This window comes from Uloborus diversus, chromosome 2 (assembly GCF_026930045.1).
Source record: "Uloborus diversus isolate 005 chromosome 2, Udiv.v.3.1, whole genome shotgun sequence".
NCBI lineage: Eukaryota > Metazoa > Arthropoda > Arachnida > Araneae > Uloboridae > Uloborus > Uloborus diversus.
Genome location: NC_072732.1, coordinates 173,043,719 through 173,067,242, shown reverse-complemented (window position 1 = coordinate 173,067,242; position 23,524 = coordinate 173,043,719). Strand labels below are relative to the sequence as shown.

At 32.6% G+C, this 23,524-nt stretch overlaps 1 protein-coding gene across 2 annotated transcripts; it reads right to left on the bottom strand.

Annotated features, from left to right (window-relative positions):
- Nucleotides 1-2,051: 2,051 nt before the first annotated feature.
- On the bottom strand, nucleotides 2,052-22,774 carry LOC129217499 (autophagy-related protein 13-like). Of its 2 annotated transcripts, none has more exons than XM_054851810.1 (6): nucleotides 22,685-22,774; nucleotides 22,076-22,318; nucleotides 21,166-21,516; nucleotides 19,635-19,837; nucleotides 3,895-4,195; nucleotides 2,052-2,379 (listed from the first exon to the last, which is right to left on the bottom strand). In XM_054851810.1, exons 2-6 carry the CDS (start codon nucleotides 22,295-22,297, stop codon nucleotides 2,173-2,175), a joined length of 1,284 nt encoding a protein of 427 aa, XP_054707785.1. In that variant the 5' UTR covers nucleotides 22,298-22,318; nucleotides 22,685-22,774; the 3' UTR covers nucleotides 2,052-2,172. The 2 variants fall into 2 exon arrangements, with proteins under 2 accessions (XP_054707785.1, XP_054707784.1); XM_054851809.1 differs by having other exon boundaries at nucleotides 22,617-22,748.
- Nucleotides 22,775-23,524: the final 750 nt, after the last annotated feature.

The window sequence follows — 23,524 nt, the reverse complement described above, 5'->3', positions numbered from 1 at the left end:
ACTGCATATAAGACCATTCCACAAAAAAAAAAAAAAAAAAAAAAAATGTCTTAGACGTGGCAAATCTATATTTTGTTTCCAAACACATAATAAACGAATTTTTCTGCCTACGAAACCACGCATCTGCGATTTCTTAGGCAAAATTATTTCGTTCATTAGGTTTTCAAAAAATTTTCATTATAAATGAAATACAGAGCAGTAATGTGCAGGAGAAAATATTTGATTTTCTATGAAAGGGCTCACTATTTTTGTCTCCTTTTTGAAACTAACACTAAAAAATAATAAGTAGGAAAACAAAGTAATATAAGTTTTAAAAAATTACAATAGATTCGGAGGAAATATTGGTAAAATCAAGAATTTTAAAGCTGATGCCCAAGAGAATGTCCTGACCGTGAAAGAAAAAATTCATTTTTTAAATGAGGCATTAGAAAAAAAAAAGTTTAAGAAATCAAGAAAGTGAATTACTTTCACTATGTCAACAAATTTTTAACTTTCAGAACTTATTAATTTGTATGCATAAACAAATGTAAGGAAATATTTAGTGCTAATTGTTCCACATGTGACACTCAAATCGCCCTATACAGGTTTCCAGGCCACATTTCTTTTGCTTAATAGATGACAGTCATGCTTTCACAAATTTGTCCCCACCAACAAAATTCTAGAGAAGAATATTCTCATGACCATTTCTCTATTGGAGGTTCCCAACCTTTATCAATTTGGAACCCTTGCGAAAATCAGAATGAAATTATCAAACGCCTAGTGTGGTAGTTGTAACAGATAAGAAATCAATAACATTTGAGAGAACATTGTTTCCCTATGTTGCTAATTGGTATAAAGCTACTAGAAAATTAACACAAAATTATTTCAAAACATGGACTGAGATTTAGTTGAGCACACGTTAGCTTTGAAAAAACAGTTAATTAAACAGTTGTGGAACGAAAAAGTTCGACGTTTGGTTCAATTTCAGACACTTTTAGTCATAGATTTAAGTTCTGAATTTAAACTACTTCTGCAGATTTTTACACACAGGGTACGTACACTATTTGTAAACTTTTGCACATTATCCCAATTTACCAGGCTTTTAAAGCTTTTGAAAAAAAGAGAGTGAAAATCAAGATTTTCCAGGTTGCCTACCCTGTATATAGCAATTTGGGCTTTCAAATAGCATAAAATCTTAAAACATGCAAGAATTTTTTTATATCTCCATACTAACAAAACTATAAGAAAGTTTAAATTAAAATTGGAATTAAAAAAATAATAATTTCACTGAGCAAACCCTCATGATCCAAACTTACGTAGGTCAGTCAGAAAGTTAGTTGCACTTCTTTGTAAATCTGTTCCGTCTAAGACAATTTTGATGAAATTCTGTGGCAATACTTCAGACATGTACCTTTATCGTCTGACGTAGCGGCTTCCCCAAGACAAGTTCAGTTTTTCCGATTATCAGCCGCAAACATGTCTTGACAGCTGCAAGTAGCATCCAAATTGGAAATGCGTGCAGTGATTCAATTTTGTGAACAAAAAGGGGCAACTGCGCTGAAATTTATGGGCAGTAGCATGAAGTGTATGGTGAAAATGCAATGTATATGGATATTGACGACGCTGAGCGCAAGGAAAGACCAAGTTTAGGTGTGAAGTAGGGGATCACCTTCCCAAGTCAACCTAACCTTTCACCTCCTGACTTTGATGTTTTTGGTTCCATACAACAGGAATTTTCAAAGCGATGATGCCATTCCGGTGACAAAGTGAAAGCTGCAACCCAACAATGGTTGTTGGACATTGGACAGGATTTCTTTGCAGAAGGCATCGAAAAACTTGTACCATGCCTCAACAAATGCTTAAATAATGGAGGTGGTTAAGTTAAAAAGTAGATTTTGAATGGAACTTTAAGATAACAATAAAATTATAAAAATTTTCTGACTGACCTTTGTATTTTGTACCAAATTTCATGAAAACCAGTCGAATAGTAGCCAAGGGACAACTCTACCTGAAATAAATACACAGACATACTTTCACCTTCATCCTTAGTAAGGACAACAGAACAAAGCATGGCTGAGCAGTAAAATAAATTTATTTATCTTAAAACAAAAAATGCAACCAATAACATAATGTAGAATGTAAATGAACAATGATATTGCAAATGCAAAGATGTACAAGGATATTCATTTTGGCTTAATCAGGAATACAACAGACAGATTCCACAAAACTGTCAAACTCTGTCATGCTTAGTTCAAATTTTTCTAGTTGACTAGTCACATCAAAGACTTGCTCTTCCAGTGTTGGTTCACTAGCAAAGGATGATAAAGGAGGAGCATGTTGACACTCATGAAAGAAAGCACCCAGGTCACAGGTGCTGTTGCAGCTAGCAAATGGTGGTCTCTGCAAGAAACAATGAAAAGGAAAAACTTAATATTAGTAGTATTATTTGAACAGATTTTTAGAGCAGTGAAAGTCATTGAATTTTTTTTTTTTTTTTAACTTTATTTTTAAATACAAGAGCATTTTGGTTGCTCGGACTTCAATTGAATTGGGCATGTAAGGGGTATGACTGCAAAGGGTTTGCATTCACTTCCATAATTTCATCCAAGTTCTTTAAAATATATAGCTTTCATGTCACTAAATTTATAAATATTCCAAAATTAATGAATGCCTTAAATCATATTCATTCCATTTTCAGTAGACTAGCATACGCTGATAAAAGGAGATTTCTGTATTTTATGACATTTTTTTTTGGGTCTCATTCAAGGTGGGATCCGAGACATTTCAGAGGAAATCCCCCATGCTGCCCCGAATTTCAGCCTCAGTAAAAAAAAACTTTGATACTTTCATTATTGTAAATACCACATTTTGATACATTATAGAAGAAAAATTAAAGTCTCAAATAACATTTTTCAGCTTTAAAAAGGTAAACTGGGCTTCTTACTAATCAAATTTGCTAAGCATATTATTTTCTGACTAAGAACTTTACTGATTAAGCATTTGAACTTTTCAACAGTTAATAAGAATGTGTAACAGTAAAATGTTAATTCTATGATATCTATAAAAAATCCTTCAATAATTAGAATTTTATATTTTGAAACAAACTGCAATTAAGTCTTAAATTTAAGTCTTATAAAAGTTTATTAAAGTTTATAAATTTCAGACAGCTGGCAAGAAAAAAAAAACTGAATTTTAATTGAATTGTTGAGTCCAAAACCAGTCATCCCCAGGAGTTAACTAGTTTTCAGACTCATTGATTCAATTGGATTCTTCTGTCTGCAAATGATTATCCCTAAAAAAGAAATAGCTCACATAAGCTTAAAAACTTTCCCTTTATGGTCCCAATATTTGTCTTCCCAACACATTTGGAGGTTTTTGTCAGTACAATGTAAGAGGGAAAATTATTTGTGTAATGGCTTGTAAGCCAAATTAAAAAGTACCTAAAATAACTTCTTTAAATAATTGTACAGTCGAACCTCGTTAAAACAAACTCAAAGCGACCTTTAAACTCAATGTGACTTATTTAAAAAAAAAAAAAAAAAAAAGCTACTAACAGTAGAACAGGGATAAAAGGGATTTCAAAGGTAGTTCGTCTTAGCGGGAAGCACGTATGAGTTAACGAGATTTGATTGTAGATGGCTGTAGCAAGTACTTATGAAATGAATGGTCTGAAATGTAAGTTAATTGTATGAGATTCATGATCTTTTCTGATGAAAGCAACAATTAGACATATAAATATTGAAAGGAAATAAAATGCAGCAAGAACACATAAATGCAATATCAAACATAACTTAATCACCAAAAGCTCATTTAATAATGGCATTGATAATGCGGATCAACTCTTTTCTTCCAAAAAATAAATAAATAAATAAATAAATAAATGAGAGAGAGACTAAGATTAAAGTAAAATCTTACCATGTCCACAAATACAAAATCACTGCCATTGGAAACATCACTGTTTGTTAGTTTTTCACAGTCAATTTCAGCATCAATCCAATCTCCAACTTGAACATCCCAAGTACCATCCAAACTGTTGCAGTTTAAATCGACAGGGTGATTGTCCTTATTTCCTTCTTTATCACTGCAAGTGTCAAGCTTTCCCCGAGATAAGTTCAAGAAAGGCTTTTCAAAAGTGGATAGTTCAGGGAAAAGCCCATTTGGTAGAATGCTACAACGAGCAAAGGCTCCAACCTTTTGAGAATTTAATAAATTTTGGCTGAAAAAAAAATTCTTTATATTAAATAGATTTGGGAATTATCCTGCATTAACACAAATTTTTATGGTTGTCTACATTTTAGTCCAAAACAAAAATTCTATAAAACTTTGAGTAGCAAATTTGTTTATGCTTCAAAGTTCAGAATTCTATCAAGGCCACAATGTTACAAAGTGTATAAATACAACAGGGAATATAAATGATAAAAAAGAAACAGAAAATAAAGCTTTAAAATGTGATGATGTTTCAAAATGATTGTCGCAGCAACAATTAAATTCAACATGTAAGTTTAACATTCATTTTTCAGTTTTGCTTGATCTGTTCCTTGGTTCCTTCAGAGAAAAAAAAAAATCTCCCTTCCGTAGTCCTAAGGTGTTTTCTAAATTCATGAGAATACAGTTTTGAAAGTCTTGAATCTCAGAACAGTTTAAGTCAAGCAGAAGGTGTGATTTTATAACAAAATACTCTAGGGTTCCCTGTACATACCACACAAAGTGGCTAAACCAGTTGGATAGAGACCTAAAGAGACCTTTTTTTTAATATTCACATCCGATCGTGAAATACCAGAGGGTATTGACTTGGAATGAGAATTTGGATGTCTTTTTAACCATGAAAGATTCAACATGCACCAGTCACCATTAGCAAAAATGAAGGATCTTCAACCAGCTGGTATTGAACTCCTGAATTTCTAGTTATGAATCCAACATACCTTTGACAACATACACTGTCGTACCTGGGAGAGTTTTTCATAGTGCTTACTTTATACTGAAAATGTGATGCAATAATATCAAAAGCTCTCTACAAATCCAACATGCTTTCCTCTCTACATCTGCTCTAAACTATTTCTGTCGTACAGAAAATTAGCAGTAAAAATCCTACAAATATACTGTGTTTGTACAAGTGCTTTACAACGTACAAATATGGTACATCCACATTGTTATGTGTATATCACATTTTAACTACATTATTTAAAGTCCATTAATTCACTTACTAATACTAGTTATTTTACATAATCATAAGTGAGTTTTTATACCACAATTACTCCAGTAATTATTATCAAGGAAATAAAAAAATACTGAAAAACAAAAGCTGCACAATTATATCTATGTAAATTGAAATTTTATACTTTATATTTAAACACTTAAATTAAAATCAAAGTTTATTGAGTTTATTAAAAGAACAATTGATAAAGCATGTATTGCAGATAAAAAGACAAATGAAAATCTTACACATAAATTTTAAGCATAAGGACTTTGATTTTTCTTACTTAAAAACATGAAAAAATTTCAAGACAGCTTGGTATTAAACAAATTTGCGTTTTTGTATTATAAAAAGAAATTATTTATCAAAAAGGATACTGTGCAGCAGGCTTGGATTCAATTAAGAGGGAATGTAATCGATTACGATTATGATTACGAGCACGAAAAAAGGGGGGATTAGAATTATGATTATAATTCTTTGACAAAACGTAATTACGATTACAACAACTATCCTATTATGTAGAAAATGTAATCAATTACGATTATAATATGTGGATTATGATCTTCATTACGATTATAGACTTGTAATATAATATATATATACATCACTCATTTGCATCAACAAAGTGATAGTTGAAAATTATGATTTTTGATTTAATATTCAAGAGACAATTGCAACTACTGTGTAGTATTAACTTAAAGATTATTTGTTTTGAATTATTGCGCTGTTGCAGGAAAAGAGCAACATATGAAATATAAAAAACATCCAGAAAATTCAAATTGCGTACATTACACAACGCTACAGTGACTGTACATTGTAAACAGGTATAGGCACTCTTTTACAAATGTATACACAGTGCATATTGTTTTTCAATATTTGCAGTGCATTTTGTCAGTTGTTCATTATTATTTTGCCATTGCAGTAGTGCCATTTGCCTTAGCCCTGGCTTAAGGGCGATAACTTACTGCTTAACTGCTCAACATTTCAGAGCTTATAATTTCTGAAAATTGTGTGGTATATTTCAGCATTGTATTTTCAATTATTTAGTATAATATCAGTAAATTTAATACGTGGCTATTTAAAAAAAATGCAGTAAAATTACAATGTAATAAAATATACAGAAAGTGTAGATAAAAGATACGGAACTAAACAATTGAAAATTTAAAAAAAATGGGGGGGGGGGGATTAAATGCATTTAAGTGTAATTAATACTTTAAAGGTGTCTTTTTTTTTTTTTTTTTTTTCATTCTTTAAGAAGTGGAAAAAATTCCAGTGATTGCTGAACTGGAGCAGATGGCGCAGAAATTGAAAAATACTTTGGTAGTATTATTTTTAGCAAAAAGGTACATATGAGTGTTAGATCCCTACAAATCTATAGGATCAATTTTATGATCATTTGATAAGCTATTAGCATATGCTTTGATTTCATTCTTGATTCAATCATTTACTAAAGAAATTGCATTTTTACAATGCTAAAAGGTTTCAACTTAACACTCATAAAAAATAAGATTGAGCATAACACGTTTTGGTATGATTTTTAGTCATAAAACTTTTTATTTTTTGCATAAATGAGTATTTTATTATAATATTTATACATCACAGTTTTAATGCAGCAATGAAGTGCAATTATTCTCACTTTAAAAAAGTAGCATAAAAAGATAATTAAATTTCAAAATTTGTGTTAAAATAATTTTTTGATACAATAAAGCGTAAACAAATTTTATAAAATCTATCAATGCAAACTTTTTTCTTTCATACACACTCATTAACTAAAGATAATATCAGTGGTAAACATATGAAACATACATTTAAGATGAAACGATGCGAGAAATTATTTTGAAAACATACAAAAAAAAATCTTATTCGCCAGGATTTAAATTAGATGTCATGTAGCAAAAAATAAAGACAATGCATACATAAGAGTGTTTAAAGAATCACTGAAACACAAATGCGAATTCGGGCTCTTCAGACAAAATCTGTTTTCAGTCATTCACTACTTTCTCATGAAAGTATAAAAAAACCAAAAGCTTTTTGCTGCGCGAAACTTAGTTATACTTTTGATATCATTGTTCTTCTTCGGCGAAAATATGATTTTAAAGCGGCAATGTGCTTTGCTTGATGATAGATGAAAAGGGAAATTGATGAATGACCAATTGTAAGGATTTGAGAAGACGTTCCCAAGAGCCGCTGAGCTGTTCCTGTCAAAGGCACCCAAACTGCACTAAACATTTACTTAAGATAAGTCTCAATTTATAACTCATTTGCAAACAGGGACGAGCACTAAATAGCTTGAAGTTGTTTTTTATGTAACTATTGAACTATGTTATCTTTCCACACAATAGTAAAAGGGTGGCTTACTTTTTTCCGCTTTTAGAAAGTCAAGATTACACAATTACAAGGCTAAATTACAATTTATTTTACTTAGATTCAGTGTTGCCAGATGGTCAAATCCAGATTTCCCCAATTCCCTTCCAACTTTTCCCCAAAAAGCGATTTTTTTTACAAAAATTCCCCAAATGCAAAAATTATTTGTCCACTAATGTTTTCATAAAATGAATCGACTTCCTCTAATATTTTTGTCTCTTGAAAAACTTTTTTTTCCCCAAATAACCAAATTTTCTTATAAAGTTCCAACTTTTTTCTTCTTCACATTTTTGCTTTTTTTTTTTTTTTTTTGTCTTCTTTATCTTTACTAATAATAAAGCTGAAAGTCTCTCTGTCTGGATATCTCTCTGTCCGGATATCTTTCTGTCTGTCAAGATCTCTAACGCGCATATAGCACCAAGACCATTCGGCCGAGGCCTTCGAGATAAAAAGGCCATCCAACTAGCAAATGACGTCATCGTTTGTCGATCCACAATGATATTGGGAAGGGAGCACTTCGATTAATATTTTGGTTAAATAAAACTATTTGGTTTATTTATTATTGTCTTCTGTTATTCAAGTAGCATTACAAGTTCTACTTTTTCATTTGAAAACATAAAAAGGAACCGATAATCATACATTAAAAAATACACTGAGCTTAATTCATAGTCTTACAAAGTATTCAAATAACTAAACACGATTTTATTTTACAATCATGTTAAAACAAAGTGATAAATAAACAGTTTTATTTTTCATTAGAAATTGTTTTTTAACTAATCGCATTTTAAGTACTCGTATATTGTATTGAAACATTAAGTCTTAAGAAGTATTCAAATAAATAAATGAACTTTCATTTTACAATTACATCAAAACAAAAAATAATATTACTATTGTATTTGAATAAGAATTAAATGAAATTTTAAAAAATAAATAAAAATTTTTACTTAAGTAAACGGGAAACAGGACTGCAATATGTTTCAAAGACAAAACATCAAATTAAAGTACATAATACCAGATTATTAATGTTAACTTAGCTGAGCAAATTTATGCTTTTAAAAAGACGTGAATGCTTGGGTGCCATCCCCAAAGTAGATGGTGCCCTACCCCCTTCAATTATGAAACCTTCAAAAAAAAAAAACCAAAACATCCTCATCTCCCTTAAAATTTCAAGGGCACAGTTATTTATAACTATAGCCGTTTAAAAGCTATCATTACTATGAGACTATGATTCCGACCCCCCCCCCTTCGGTGGGCACTCTCGAAAAATTACACAGGAATTCAACTTGAAAAACGTTAATTAAAGAATGAATGATACATCATGAATACTGTATGTTGTATATCAAAAAATGTATTCAATATATAAACAGCCTTTTTTTTTTTGGAATTTGGCTACTTTCCCATTTTTAGCTTTTTCTGCTGCTAATGATTCTTGTGTGTGCGGGGGGGGGGGCTTTAATTGTTCATCATTTTAGGCTTTTGAAAAATTATTTTAAAAAGCATTAATTGATGACAAAGTAATATTTTTCAAAAAACTTTTCATAGAATGACCATTTTAGCAACTTTCTTTAATACTTAAAACCTCATATATGTTAAATTTAGATCAACATTTTGCTAAGTATGCTCTTTTAGGAAATCAATGTGACAGTTTTGTGACAGGGGGAAGGGAGGGGATAACAAGAAGTGTGACATCACGCGTTGTTTATAACAATATGCTCATGTTGAACAGCGTTACATGTAACAAGGAGGAGGGGGGGGATTTGTTAAAAAGTTTGTAACATACTTTATAGACAGCCCTTTAATTCAATTTATGTTACAGTTTCAGAGTTCCTGAAAGCTTATTAACAGAAAACCCAAGGAGTTCAAAAAATATGTAGTTCAAGACATTTTGCCCTTTTTAAGCATAAACAAACAAGCATAGAGCATTTGGCAAAAACACGTTGTGTATCCACTGCTCAAAATTAATCTTTCGCAAGCCCAGAAATTATGAATACCGTTAACTTAACCACAATGTGTGCATAAATATCATAAAACCTAAAGACAACAGTGAAAAAAAAAAACCATATATATATTTGTTAATTTACGCACAGAACCAGCTTGTTTGAATAACATTGCAGGGGCGTAGTTGGGGGGAAATGTTTAAGTATCGAACCCACGACCTCCGGCGTTCAAATCTAATCTTTTATCTCAGAACTACGGAAACCCATCAAGGAATGTTTTTTGATCAAAATAACACATGCTAGCGTATAAAACAATTTAATCGAAACCGAAAATATAAGATTAGTTCAGTTAAAAGCCTGTTTCAATAAACTTGTTTACATTTTTACTGAATATCAACACCAAGTTACGCTTCTGATAGCAACAAGTATCTTCGCAGAAAATTTTGACATATGTATATTGTTAGTTTGGAAAATCCATTTCGAATAAATGCGTGTTCAAAGTTGAAAAAATAAAGAAATAAAAAGTTGCAAGTTAACCGTTTCAAATATTAAAGCAGTATGCTGAAATTACAAATTACAGACAAAGATATCGGAAAGGAAACTGACAATTGTTTGTGTAATGGAGGAAAACTTAAGAAATCTTAACTGCATAAAATATAAATTTGTTTATCTGAGAAAAGAGTACTTACCTCCGAACTTTAAAATTTATTCCATGAGGCGTCCAGCTTTTTGCTTTACATGCAGGTTGTTCGGCAGCGGAACTCGCTGACTCAGTTTTCACTCAGCAGATACTTAAGACTTATATTATACATATATTTTTTAATTGCCTCTACATTCCGGTACGTGGGAAGGAAGAGATAAATCCAACAGAATTGTATTCAAAAATGTGCATCCAAAGTTACATATTTCCTATTTCATCTATATCAACCAGAGCAAGCAACACTACTGGTAAACTGAACTGTTTTTAAGTTTCGCGCCAAGTTCAAAGATCGACTACTGGTGGCGTAACGAAGCGGGGGGGAGGGGAGTTGTCTGGCCTGTTATCACGTGGGTCTCGATTCGGCTGATTTTCATGAAATTCGGCAAAGAATTTGTTTGTAGCATGGGGGTGTGCACCTTTAAGCGATTTTTGGAACTTTTGATTTTTTTCTTCTTCTATTCCAATTTTAAGAATATTTTCCCGAGCAAAATTATCATAAGATGGACGAGTAAATTACCAAGTACTCATAACTGTTGACCTAACAAATTTTGTCTAACTCCCGCAAGGAAGGTAAACACAAAGTTTAGCAGATGCCTTTCTGTTTCACATTTCTGTAGCTATCAAGTGAATGAAATGTCAGAATTCAAGTTGTATGGCTAAATCATTTTATTTATAATAATCCAATAATTAACAACTGTAAAACAAACTTTAACATGAGTAAATGGTATAAACAAGTATGAGGAATTTCAACACTCAAAAACATCCTTCATGTTCTAAAAGAACATCTTCCAAAAAAAAAAAAACATTTGACACCCTAACATAAATTATCCTAAAAATGTTTCAAAAATTTTAAGTCCCTAACTCTCATGGCAAAATTCTAAAAGCCATACCCTAAGTGCAGGACGTCGCCCCAACAGCGAACGATCCTCTCAAAAATACGACTATCGTCAGTCGAAAATGAGAAACGCGAGCAGAAGAAGTGATTTCCTTCTCATTTCCCCCTGCTTATATAATACAGCGCACTCAATGCACGTCACGCCGGATATGCCTACGTAAGAGCTCAGTCTGGACGCTTCCAGAACATTCGATTTGCCGCGGAGCTATCGGGAGATTACATCATCTCCGCTCGTGCTCTGACGTCACATCCTTCTTCCTGACGAAACACGTCGTTCGAAGTCGTTCTGATGTTTACAGGTTGATTCTCCTGTACGCGAATTGAAACAAGCGTCCTTTAAGGGACAAGATTAACTGCCTTTTCATTATCAAAGAAATACAAGTGAGAAAAAACATTTACACTTAGTTTTCAAAATGAATTGTTGAGAACATTTCTCAAATAGACATTTTTGGCTATCAATGCCCTCCCTTCTCGACAATTCATTTGATCTCACATATTCATTTAATTCCAAGCATTATCCGATTTAAATTTCCAAAAAAATTCTCACTCTTCAAAATTTCTTTAATGACAATTTATCAATCAAAAAAATTAGTAAATTTTTAAATCTAAATCTCATGTTAGTTAATTTTTTATCGTCTCAAAAATTTGTTAGTTTCAACATTTTGTAAAAACAAACACTTAATATTCTTCTTGAATTTAAGTAAAACAACATTTGCACATTACAACAATAATATCACAAATCATAATTGTTAAAGTCCTATAGAAGTCCTAGAGGAAAAAAGTTCAACTATATTCAGTCCAAAAATTCTCAGTCACAATCGTATCTTCACAAAATGTCACTGATCTAAAAAAAATCCCGTAGTTGACAAAAGCTCATGTGGGTGGACAGACATCAGATTTAATCTGAAAAATAACGATAAAAACCACAAGTAACTGTTCTAATATCAGCGATTTAACAACAATTGTATAATACGTATAATCATAATAAACAGTTTTGAATATAAGTTCAAGCTTCATTTTTGATCAAAAAAAAAAATAAAAACAGAAGTATATAAGCTCATTTTTACATTAATTTAAGTTGACAATCCATATGAAAAAATTTTAACAAAAACATAAAAAATGACTTTCTGCACGCGTTTTTCACAAATGACTGCTCATCATCGAAAAATGATTATCAAAAAATTACAAACACTTTCTACAATAGATTAATCACTTGAATTGAAAAAAATTTCTTGAAAAAATTTTAAGTCGTTTTGGGTTCGTGGCTTCGTGAAAATATCTGACAAGTTAGATTTACTTTCTACATATGAAACAGTAAAAATATCTTTAGCAATCAAGTCACGAATAAAAAATAATTTCACATCAATATGTTTACTCCTGTGATTTTCAATTGGTGATTTTACAAAATCCAAAGAAGCTTGATTGTCGACATAAATAATTGCTTTTATTTTTATGAACTTTAAAAGTTTATTTTTCAAACATTCTTCCAGAATTCTGTCAAACCACAATGTTTCTTTTGCCGCTTCTGTCAATGCTATGAACTCCGATTCCATAGTTGATAAACTAACACTCCGTTCTTTAAAAGTTCTAAATTCAATAGGAGCTTTGTCTAACATAATCATTTGACCCCCCAAAGAAGTTCTGTCATCTTTATTTGATGCGAAGTCTGCATCTGAAAAAGCTACTATTTGGATTTTACTGCATTTTAATTTTAAATTTCGGGATTGATAAACATATCCAAACAATTTTAAAAGGCCATCCCAATGACGTTTCCCTGGGTTATTCTGAAATTGACTAAATAAATTTACAGCGTATGCAATGTCTGGTCGTGTTCTATTGGCTATAAATGCTAAACATCCTAACAAATTACGAAAAGGAAACTTAGTCATTTCAAACTTTTCATTTTCTGTCTTAGGACAGTCAGAATTAGAGTAAACAATGCCTTTACTAATTGGAAGAGAGGTAGATGGGAATTTGAATTTCTTAAAACAATCATACACTTCTTCTATATAGGAAGTTTGATGTAGATACAATTCCTTTCCCGTTAATTCAAATTCTATCCCTAACAATTTCTTTGTACTTCCCAATACCTTCAAATCAGAATGTTTACTTAAAGAATTAATTGCACTGTTCATATGACTTTCCTTTTTACCAAAAATCACAATATCATCAACATATACAAGCAATAGAACATTAGGATTAAAATATACAGTAGACTCCCGATTATCCGCGAGCGGTTTATCCGCGGGGCGGATTATCTGCGAATCAATCAACAATCACGAACATGTATTTTTGCAGTAAAAAGCTAATACCAGTGGCTGTTTTTTTTTTTTTTTTTGAAAAATTGTAAATTTACACTCAGTTGTTTTTGCTTGATTGATTGATTTGATTTAATTTTATTATTATTATTATTGATGTTAAGTTCGGTTGTGCAAAAATACAAAACATTTGTACTGTACTCTATATATATTTTCACTGTTTGCAGAAAGTGTTATGCATCAATACAGTTAAGAATTTGAGATAGGACAAATTTTACCTGATTTGTCCCCCATTTTAGTCTTTTTGCGGTTATCCGCGATTTTTATTATCCGCGGCACTTGTGCCACCCAATTCCGCGGATAATCGGGAGTTTACTGTACACAGTTACATGATTCAAATTTCTTAAAACCAATTTGTGATAAAACTTGATCTAATTCATAAAACCACAAGCGTCCACTCTGGTGTAACCCGTAAATAGCCTTATTTAATTTACAAAAATAATCTTCCTTTCCTTTTGTTACAAAACCGGGAGGCTGACTCATATATATCAAGTCATCAATTGGAGCGTATAAGTAAGTGCTCTTTACATCGCACTGTATATTTAACCAATTTGCACATGTAATTAACAGAGAAAAGAAAAATCTAATTATTCCAAAATTACATACAGGGCTGTATGTCTCATCAAAATTTTGGTTTTTGATCTGATGCATGCCGTTTGCTACCAATCTGGCCTTATAAGATTTAACTACCCCTTTCTCATCTTTCTTTAAAGTGTAAACCCAGCGAGACCCTACTGGAACAACATTTTCCGGCAATTTTGCCAAATTCCAGACTTTTCGGCTATGCATAATTTCTAGCTCAGTCTCCATTGCCTTTTGCCATTCAGCACTTTCTTTTACCTTTAAAGATTGTTTGTAAGTCCTAGGGATTTGAATTTCATTTTCTAGTCATAAATTCTTATTGTTTTTCTTTGAGCTTACAGACACATTATTTACTTGCCCCTCTGTTAGATCTTTCCCTTTAAAACTAAACTTATCTGGATTGTATTTTATATCTTTTAATTTACAATACTTTTCAATGTCATGTTTAGATCTCAACCTTTTTTTTCCCCCTTTCTCATAATAATATATATCATTCCTTGTGCTATCCGGTCTGTTCACTACTTTTCTCACCCAAACTGCATCGCGTAGGTGTAAATCACTTTCGCTGTCAGAATCCTCAGATTGAGAACTCGTTTCACTTTCCCTGCTAGCAATCGAGCTTTCAGAATCGGTCGAATCTGAACTCTGCTGTTCATTAGCCGTTTCATTCTCGCTCAAGGTTGCAGGCGGAAGTGCCATGGGCCATGATAGAACTCGATTCTCCTCCTCATTTGACTCATTTCGAAAGTCAGTTTGGAAAAAACAGTTTTCTTTGAACGATACATTTATTGATTCTATGATTTTGTTGTTGTCGGGCAGATAAATTCTATACCCTTTTCTATTAAACGCGTAACCTATGAGAACACCCTTTTGTGCTTTTAAATCCAATTTCTTTCTTAATTGTTTGGGCACACCAACAAACAATATTGTTCTGAAAGCGCGGAGATGCCTTATAGAGGGTTTTCTCCCCCCCATAAAGTTCAAATGGGGTTTTAGTCTGATTGGCATGGCAAACCCTATTCTAGGTGTACGTAAAATATTTCACTGCCTCTGGCCAAAAATTCTGAGGTAAACCGTTCTCCTTTAAAATCACCCGCGTACTATCTGCAATTGTTCTGTTAAAGTTTTCTGCCGTCCCATTCTGTTCAGGAGAATAGAAATTGGTTAATTCATGATGTATATACCTTTCTTCTTAAAAAAATCATCTAACTCATGGTTTACGAACTCAGTTCCGTTGTCTGTCCTTACAGCCTTGACTTTCTTTCCCAAAAAATTTCCGCTTTTATGATATGATTCATCAAAATTTCGGGTACTTGGCTTTTAAACTTTATAGGGTATAGAGAACTTCTTTTTGAAAAATCATCTATAACAGATAAATAATAACGTTCTCCATTTCTACCCTCAACATTGCAAGGCCCCCAAACATCACAAAAAAGCAAGTTTAACGGACTGTCTGACTTTGTATCCCCAATAGGTTTAAAACTCACTCTTCTGAATTTTCCTAATTTACAAGTGTCACAATTAATTTTAAAATTTTTAAATTCTGGTAAACCATTAACAGCTTGTGAACTCCCTTTCTTTCGGATACATTCTGTATTTATATGTCCGAAACGTTTATGCCAGGTTTCAATATTTATATGATTGAACTCTAAAAAAGTATTTTCATTATCAGTATTACAAACAGGCAATTGGTTTGATTTTACAGAATCAACAATATATACACCATTTTCTAAATTTGCTTTAAAAATCAATTTACAAGTTTTATCTAGTACTTTCACGGAGCCACCACCCCCTTCAAATTTAGCACCTCCCAAATCAAATTTGGGTCCGGACAATATATTTCTCCTTAACCTCGGTGAATACATTTTCTAAAACAACAGATCTATTTCCGAAACGAACTTTAATTTCCCCGCTGCCTTCAATGGGAAAAGTCTGTTTCTTGACTGCTACTGCCATTTGTACATCCGTTAAGGGAGAAAATGTCCTAAACCAGTTCCGGTTATGGGTATAATGATGACTGGCCGCCGTGTCAAAAATCCATGTCGATTCCTTTACCCCTACTTCATTTAAATTTGCCTCTGATAAGAGAAAGGATCTATACTCACATCTGTCAGTTGATGGAGATCTCCGCCGGTCCGTTGTATTTCTATATCTGGCTCCTCTCCGTCGACGATTCCTTCCTCGTTGGTTCGATCTTACTCTAGAATTTCCATGTCCTGTGGTGCTTCCTCTCTCGTTGACTGGACTTGGGGACTGGTTCGTCGTGGGATTTTGTTGCCTCAGCTCTGGACAATCCTTCCTGAGATGTCCAATGCGGTCACATCTGTAACATCGCTGCCGATTTTGAACTGTCATCACCTCAAGCCGCTCCTTAGTTTTCGTCTTCAAAACCATGCGGTTCTCTTCAATCACAAGATCCACTACCAGTTTTTGGAACTTGAAATCCTGGTCACTCCTTGTAAGCATTGCTTGGACTAGATGATAATATTCTTTAGGCAAGTTCTGTAAAAGCTGGAAGCAGATACAGTCCTCAGGATATTCGGGATATGTAACCTTAATTCGATCAAACAATCGTTGTAAACGGGCCGCAAAAAGGGAAATATTTTCATTTCGTTCAGGTTTTGAATTTTGCAGTTCCATAAGCAGTTGCATCCGGGCGCATTTGTTATCCGGGTAGAAGAACAATTTCAACTTTTTCCATGATTCTCGGGGATCTTTGCAATTTTCGATAATCTTCCTAAGTCGTTGCTCAATGTTTAAAAAAATCATCGAAACTGCTGCTCTCCTCCGAACATGGTAATCTTTAATATCCGCTTTTGTGATTCCTTCCTCTTTATTCTCGATCGGTTCTTCTTCCTCTCCATTAAAAATTTTCCAGCAGTTCCTGTCCATTAGCAGGAACTTGAGGTTTGTCGCCCATTCGACATAATTCGAATCATTCAATTCTTCAATTTTAACGGTTTGGGTGGACATAGTTCTTTACTGGACAAAAATTTCGTATCTTCTTCAATTCATAAATTCTTTCATCTCATTGCTTCGATGAGATCGCTCTAAAAAATTAACTTCCAAATTTCTATTCGATATTTCATACAACAACATTTCTTCCTCAAATTCACTTTACTCAAGCCGACGGAATGTGAATAGGGAAGGGCAGTCTGGGCCCATAACCCTCTTGTTGACCTAACAAATTTTGTCTAACCCCCGCAAGGAAGGTAAACACCAAGTTTAGCAGATGCCTTTCTCTTTCACATTTCTGTAGCTATCAAGTGAATGAAATGTCAGAATTCAAGTTGTATGGCTAAATCATTTTATTTATAATAATCAAATAATTAACAACTGTAAAACAAACTTTAACATGAGTAAATGGTATAAACAAGTATGAGGAATTTCAACACTCAAAAACATCCTTCATGTTCCAAACGAACATCTTCCAAAAAAAAACATTTGACACCCTAACATGAATTATCCTAAAAATGTTTCAAAAATTTTAAGTCCCTAACTCTCATGGTGAAATTCTAAAAGTCATCCCCTAAGTGCAGGACGTCGCCCCAACAGCGAACGATCCTCTCAAAAATACGACTATCGTCAGTCGAAAATGAGAAACGCGAGCAGAAGAAGTGATTTCCTTCTCATTTCCCCCTGCTTATATAATACAACGCACTCAATGCACGTCACGCCGGATATGCCTACGTAAGAGCTCAGTCTGGATGCTTCCAGAACATTCGATTTGCCGCGGAGCTATCGGGAGATTACATCATCTCCGCTCGTGCTCTGACGTCACATCCTTCTTCCTGACGAAACACGTCGTTCGAAGTCATTCTGATGTTTACAGGTTGATTCTCCCGTACGCGAATTGAAACAAGCGTCCTTTAAGGGACAAGATTAACTGCCTTTTCATTATTAAAGAAATACAAGTGAGTAAAAACATTTACATTTAGTTTTCAAAATAAATTGTTGAGAACATTTCTCAAATAGACATTTTTGGCTATCAATAACGTGGCACCGTAACGTGAGCAAGCCAATTGGCGAGAAATTCATCATGCATTATTTGTAAATATACAGGGAGACCAAAAGACCTTTTAATTTTCTACTACGGGCAAAGCCGTGCGAGTGCCACTAGTCAAAAATACAAGCACCTGACCGAGCGATAAGAAATAACCAAATATTTTTTTTTATATTCGCATTTAATACTTTGCTTCTGTATGTACATTTAAACTATAATTTTTGCATATATTTATCCAAGAACGTTCTTCATCATACTTATTTTTACCTGTTTCACGTATCAACTAGTTACTCACGCAGAACATTAATGCGAATTCTGTAGCATAATATTCCACATATTGCGAAATGCGAATTCCATAAAGTTGAGCAAAGCCAACCCAACGCTGTTTGATACAAACAATGTTTTCACTACTTCTTGACGCAAATTTAAACGCGAAAAAAAAATCTTTTTTCCCAAGGTTCCCCCCCCCCCCCAGGTTTTCCCCTCAAGGAAAAAAATTTTCCCCAAAGAATTCCCCTCAAAACCCATTTCCCCAAAATTTCCCCAGAGAGCACCAGATTTCCCCAAAATGGGGAAATTTTCCCCAATCTGGCAACACTGCTTAGATTACAGTTACGATTAAGCATAAAAAGCATGATTATGATTTTGATTACGTTTATAGGAGTATCCCATCGACAGATTACGATTATGATTACACAAAATCATAATCGATTACTCAGATTACAATTACATAATCTGCAAATAATTCAAGTCGGCTGTGCAGCAAAGAGAAATTAGAACTTTTATTTACAATATAAACTTAAAAATGAATTTGTAATGAGAGCTTTTTATGCACTGAGCTTTTGTGACTTGCCAAATGATAGACAATCAATTACAAAAGATTATAAAAATAGCACATTTGTATCTCTTATAAAAAACGTGCAAAACTGCATTAATTGAAATTTATTTAGTGTGTGTGCGTGTGTGGTAGGAAAAATTATAAAAAGCCTCTAGGGTAACACTAAGGTTCACAGATAAACGAAGTAGTTCAGTAAAACAACTTGAATGTACTCAATCAGTTATAAAAGTTTTTATACAATTAAAGTTTTTGTATTTTTCAGAAATTAATATCAGATTCAGTGCAAAAATAAGTTTCAAAATCTTGTGAAGCTAATATCTGCAAAAACATTGTTTATTAACTTATTTGCAAATCTTAGTATTATATGTGAGATTTTTTAAATTTAACTTTCATAGAAGTGCAACTTAAATAATTAGTGTTATTTTTATTTTCTTCATTTTTTAAATACCATAAACACGTTTAAATGTAGAATAAAAGTAAGTAAATGAGGTTAAGAGAAAGAGATTGGGGAGATAATTCTAACACATTATCACACTAAGGCTCTGAAATTATAATAAGAAAGCCTAAAAAATTACAATACACAATTCAACATAGATAAACAGATAATAAGTAGGCTAATTATTAAAAATAAAACTTGACCCTTAGCGTCACTAAAAGACATTATGTAAACATATCAAATAACAAACAGAGCATTAAAGAATTAATACTTAAAATTACGCTATGCAGATAATGTTTTAACTCAGTTTTAAAAATCAAAACCTGATATTTTCAAACCATGTTAATTAAATTTTGAGACAATATAAAGAAAAAAACAGTCATCTTACTTTTTGACGGTTTTAACTCCTCCATTCTTTTCAGAATTCATTTCTACATTAAAGTAATCACTGTTAAGCATAAAAGAATTCTTCTTCGGTGGGATTGTCATAGCATCTTTAGACCTATAAGCAACTGACATGCTAATTGTACCAACCGGAGTCAAAACTTCAGCAATTTTGTTCACAAGTGGATTTTTACCCAAGAGCTCAATCTATGAAGGAAAAACAGAAAATACAAATATTTGCTTGTTTGGTCATGATATTTGAATAAACAAAGCAGAATAATTGAAATTCTAAACACTATTTCAGACACATGTTCAGAATTAGTTCTAGTTCTAAAAAGAAACAAAATAAAAACAAAGTGAAATAAATACCAGAATCATCAATAAAAAATTAAATACAAAAAACAACTTACAAAGTTATATTTGAAAGCTATAACTGCTTATTAGCAATCCATTCTTAGTGATAAGAAGGATAGAACACTTAAAAGTATGTTTGGGGTGGCTTGAAATGTTTTAGACAATTTAAGTAATATTTTAAGACTAAACAACTGAGGCCTGCATTAATGAGAATTTGCTGATGGTGCCTTAAAGGCTACAATCAATAATAACTAGCATGTCATGTTGTAAATTTCTCCCTCTCTTTTGTTAATTAAAATATATACATTTGATAACTAGTGATACACATGTAATAAATTAGGAATCATCATAATTGTATATTATACTTAAATAAAGTGCAAAAAAACATTTAAGTTACTTCTTTAACCATTTTACTGTAAATAAACTTTTGTATATCAAAATTTAATATTACTTCTTTCAGCCATTTGAGAATTAAATGTGTGTAACATTAATTCCCAAATGGCTCCCCAATGGTTCATCAGGCAATGTAGGTTTGCCTGAAATGTTTTACATGCATCATGTGGAGTTAGGAGTAAGGTGGTGTATAGTCAAGAGTGTAAGAAAATTGCTGTGCCCCTCCCCTTTTCAAAATTAAGAAATTTTTGTCCTTATTTATATTTTGCAGCACTGAAATAGAAAAAAAAAATTCTTTCGGCACTTTTACTGAGAAAAAAAAAGAAGAAAACCATTGATAATGGATTTGGTGGAAAATCTCATCTCAAAATGTTCCCTAGTGTGAAGCCTGGTCGATGCAACTTCTCTTAATCAATGCTGTCAACCAGATCACTTCTTAAAATTTTCCAATTTCAATAACGTTGTTTTATTTAAACAGAAAATATTTTGCAAACATTGTAAGCTGTGCACAGCAGATTTTTACGGTTAGTTAATTTATAAAGGAATAGCTAAGTAACAAACATGTTCCTTGGAAAAGGAACTCTTGTCGTTTCAACTTGGTGTTAACAAATTTTATAAGTAGCAAAGCTCTATCAAAACAACATCATCCAGGATGATTCAAATAAGATTGAACTGTTAAATGAGCATGCTTGATCAATGGGTATTGGGCATTACTGACTATCAAGACTTGTTTGAATCTTCCTGCATTATAATTTAAAAATAATAGAGATACAAAATTGGAGATATACCTGTGGATCACCTTGATAAATTCTGTACAAGATTACATAAGTATCAGCACTCTGCTTGAGGGAAAGCTTATAAGTAGGTACTGCACGAGATATAGTAATGACCGACTTCATAAGACACATCATATTACCAAATACCACTTCAGGGTCACAGTACATTTTGTATCGTGCATCCCAAAAATCTTCTGAATGCTCCATCCTCAAATGCCATAGTTCAAGAACTAGGGTATCGCCCTCAGAAGTCTTCAACAAAATTTCAACACATACAGTGAATTCTTTCAAAGGCTGAATATACAAGCATGCTTCTCTAACCTTTGCTTGAATTTCAGGGTGGTCTTCAATACCAATTTCGAACTATAAACAAGAAAAAGTAAACTTTAAATGAAAGAAAACCCCAATGAGTTAAAAATGAGACTGATTGTGTACATATGCAAGCAATCGGATTTCAACTTTAAAAAGAAAAATAGTGACTTGAATGCTAATAGCTTCAGGATGTTTCGGAGCTCCTTCAGGACCAAAAAAAAAACAAAAAAATATGCCATTTAGGAGTGTGTTTACCAGAGGCTATGAGGGCAAGCATAAAACTGTAACTATAACTTTTGGTAATATTTTGTACTTTTCAGAAGTTGAAAATATGCCTTGAAGAAAGCAAAATAACACATACATCTTGCTACAATGAATACTTATCATTCTAACATGAACATTGTGCTTCTTTAATAAGAATAATTTGTACAAAGAAATAAATTATTCGGTCATTTAAGTCCTAAGAGAAAATTAATCAACTTAAAAAGAAACATGCAAAGTCAGTGTACAACTGAAAATTAATATTATCCAAAACAAACAAATGAGTTTGAATAGTTTTTAAGAATGAAACAAATTTATACATGCATGAAAATATGATCCAATATATTACCACATTTTTTTCGGATGATTTTGTTCCACAGCTCAATGACTTTGGTTCACCGCATCTAGATTGAACAATAGACTGTGGCACGTTTTCAATCAAAGCTCGAACATACTTCTCCAATTTTACAAGGTCCCAATTCAACAATGCTTTTACTCTATTTTCATTCATTTTGCTTTTATCTTCCGCCAATAAACATGTTCCTGGTTTACATTTTTTAATATCCTTCATTCAGTGCACTTGTGAAATAAACTAGAAACAAAGCAAAGACAAGTTAAAAGAAAATATCTGATAATCTTTTGAGCTGTGTTTAAGCAATGTCACAATGAAAGTAAAATTCTTATAATAATTTGTAAGGAATCTAATGAATTAAATTGTTCTCGACTCGGCATGCACCAAATATTTAATTAGTATTGGATATACTGCCTACTCGGCGTTCAGAAAAACATCCCAATTCCTATCGTCGAATATCATCAAACGTGATGATCAATTACAGAGCATAAGCATATTATTACAAGAGCAATGATTATACAAGTAGTAGAATACATACTTCGAAGAATTCGCAAAAAAATCCTTCTTGAATTTACAATGAAATATTAAGAGTGATTCCTGTTATACCTTTAAAAAGAAAAACAAAACCATCAGCAGTAGCAGTACATTTTTCTGTTGATGTTGTTAGTGGCGTTTTACTTCATTTCGTTTCTTCTTGTTGCGCCTTCAACCATGGCTCCGCACAATTCAAGGTGTGTTCGCATAGAGGAACCGGTCGACCTCATATAATTGGTCCGAATATAGCGCGGTCGTCAAATTTTTAGTGATAAATATTTAATTTTAGCAACTCTTTTCTGTGTTGCTTTATGGTAACCCTATGTGTCTCGATATTTCCGCATTATTTTCTCCCTTTGTTTTCATTTGCAAAGGAAAAATTTCCCTCGCGCATGCATTAGAACCAAAAATGTGAGGACAACTGAAAGAGATCACCAGATTCCCAATTATCGAAATCTCCCCCACTTCCTCAGTTTCACTTCAGTTATAATACTGACTGAAATTTCTTTAAGCGTTCTGTAGTCATTTGCAGGGGCAGTGCCGCTTTAGCTAGTAACAATTCATTCTTTTTTCCAACATTATTCATTACTCAGTAAAATATTGTTGAAGCATTTATACCAGTGTTGTTAACTGTAGCGGATTTGAAAAGGGGGGGGGGAGCGTTTCCAAAAGAAAAAAACACACACATCTCTACATAGTATAAAATGAAGTCCCCAAAAAGCGTCTGTGTGTTTGAACTCGCAAAACTCGAGAACTACCTGGCCGATTGTGCAAATCGACCTTTTTTACTCCAGATCTAACTAGACTTATGGTCGAAAAAATAAGCTTTTATCTCAAAAGGAAAAAAAGTTGCAAGCCTTTTTAAATCAAGTTTAAGAAATCGCGATTCCAGTCAAATTGTAAACCATTTTC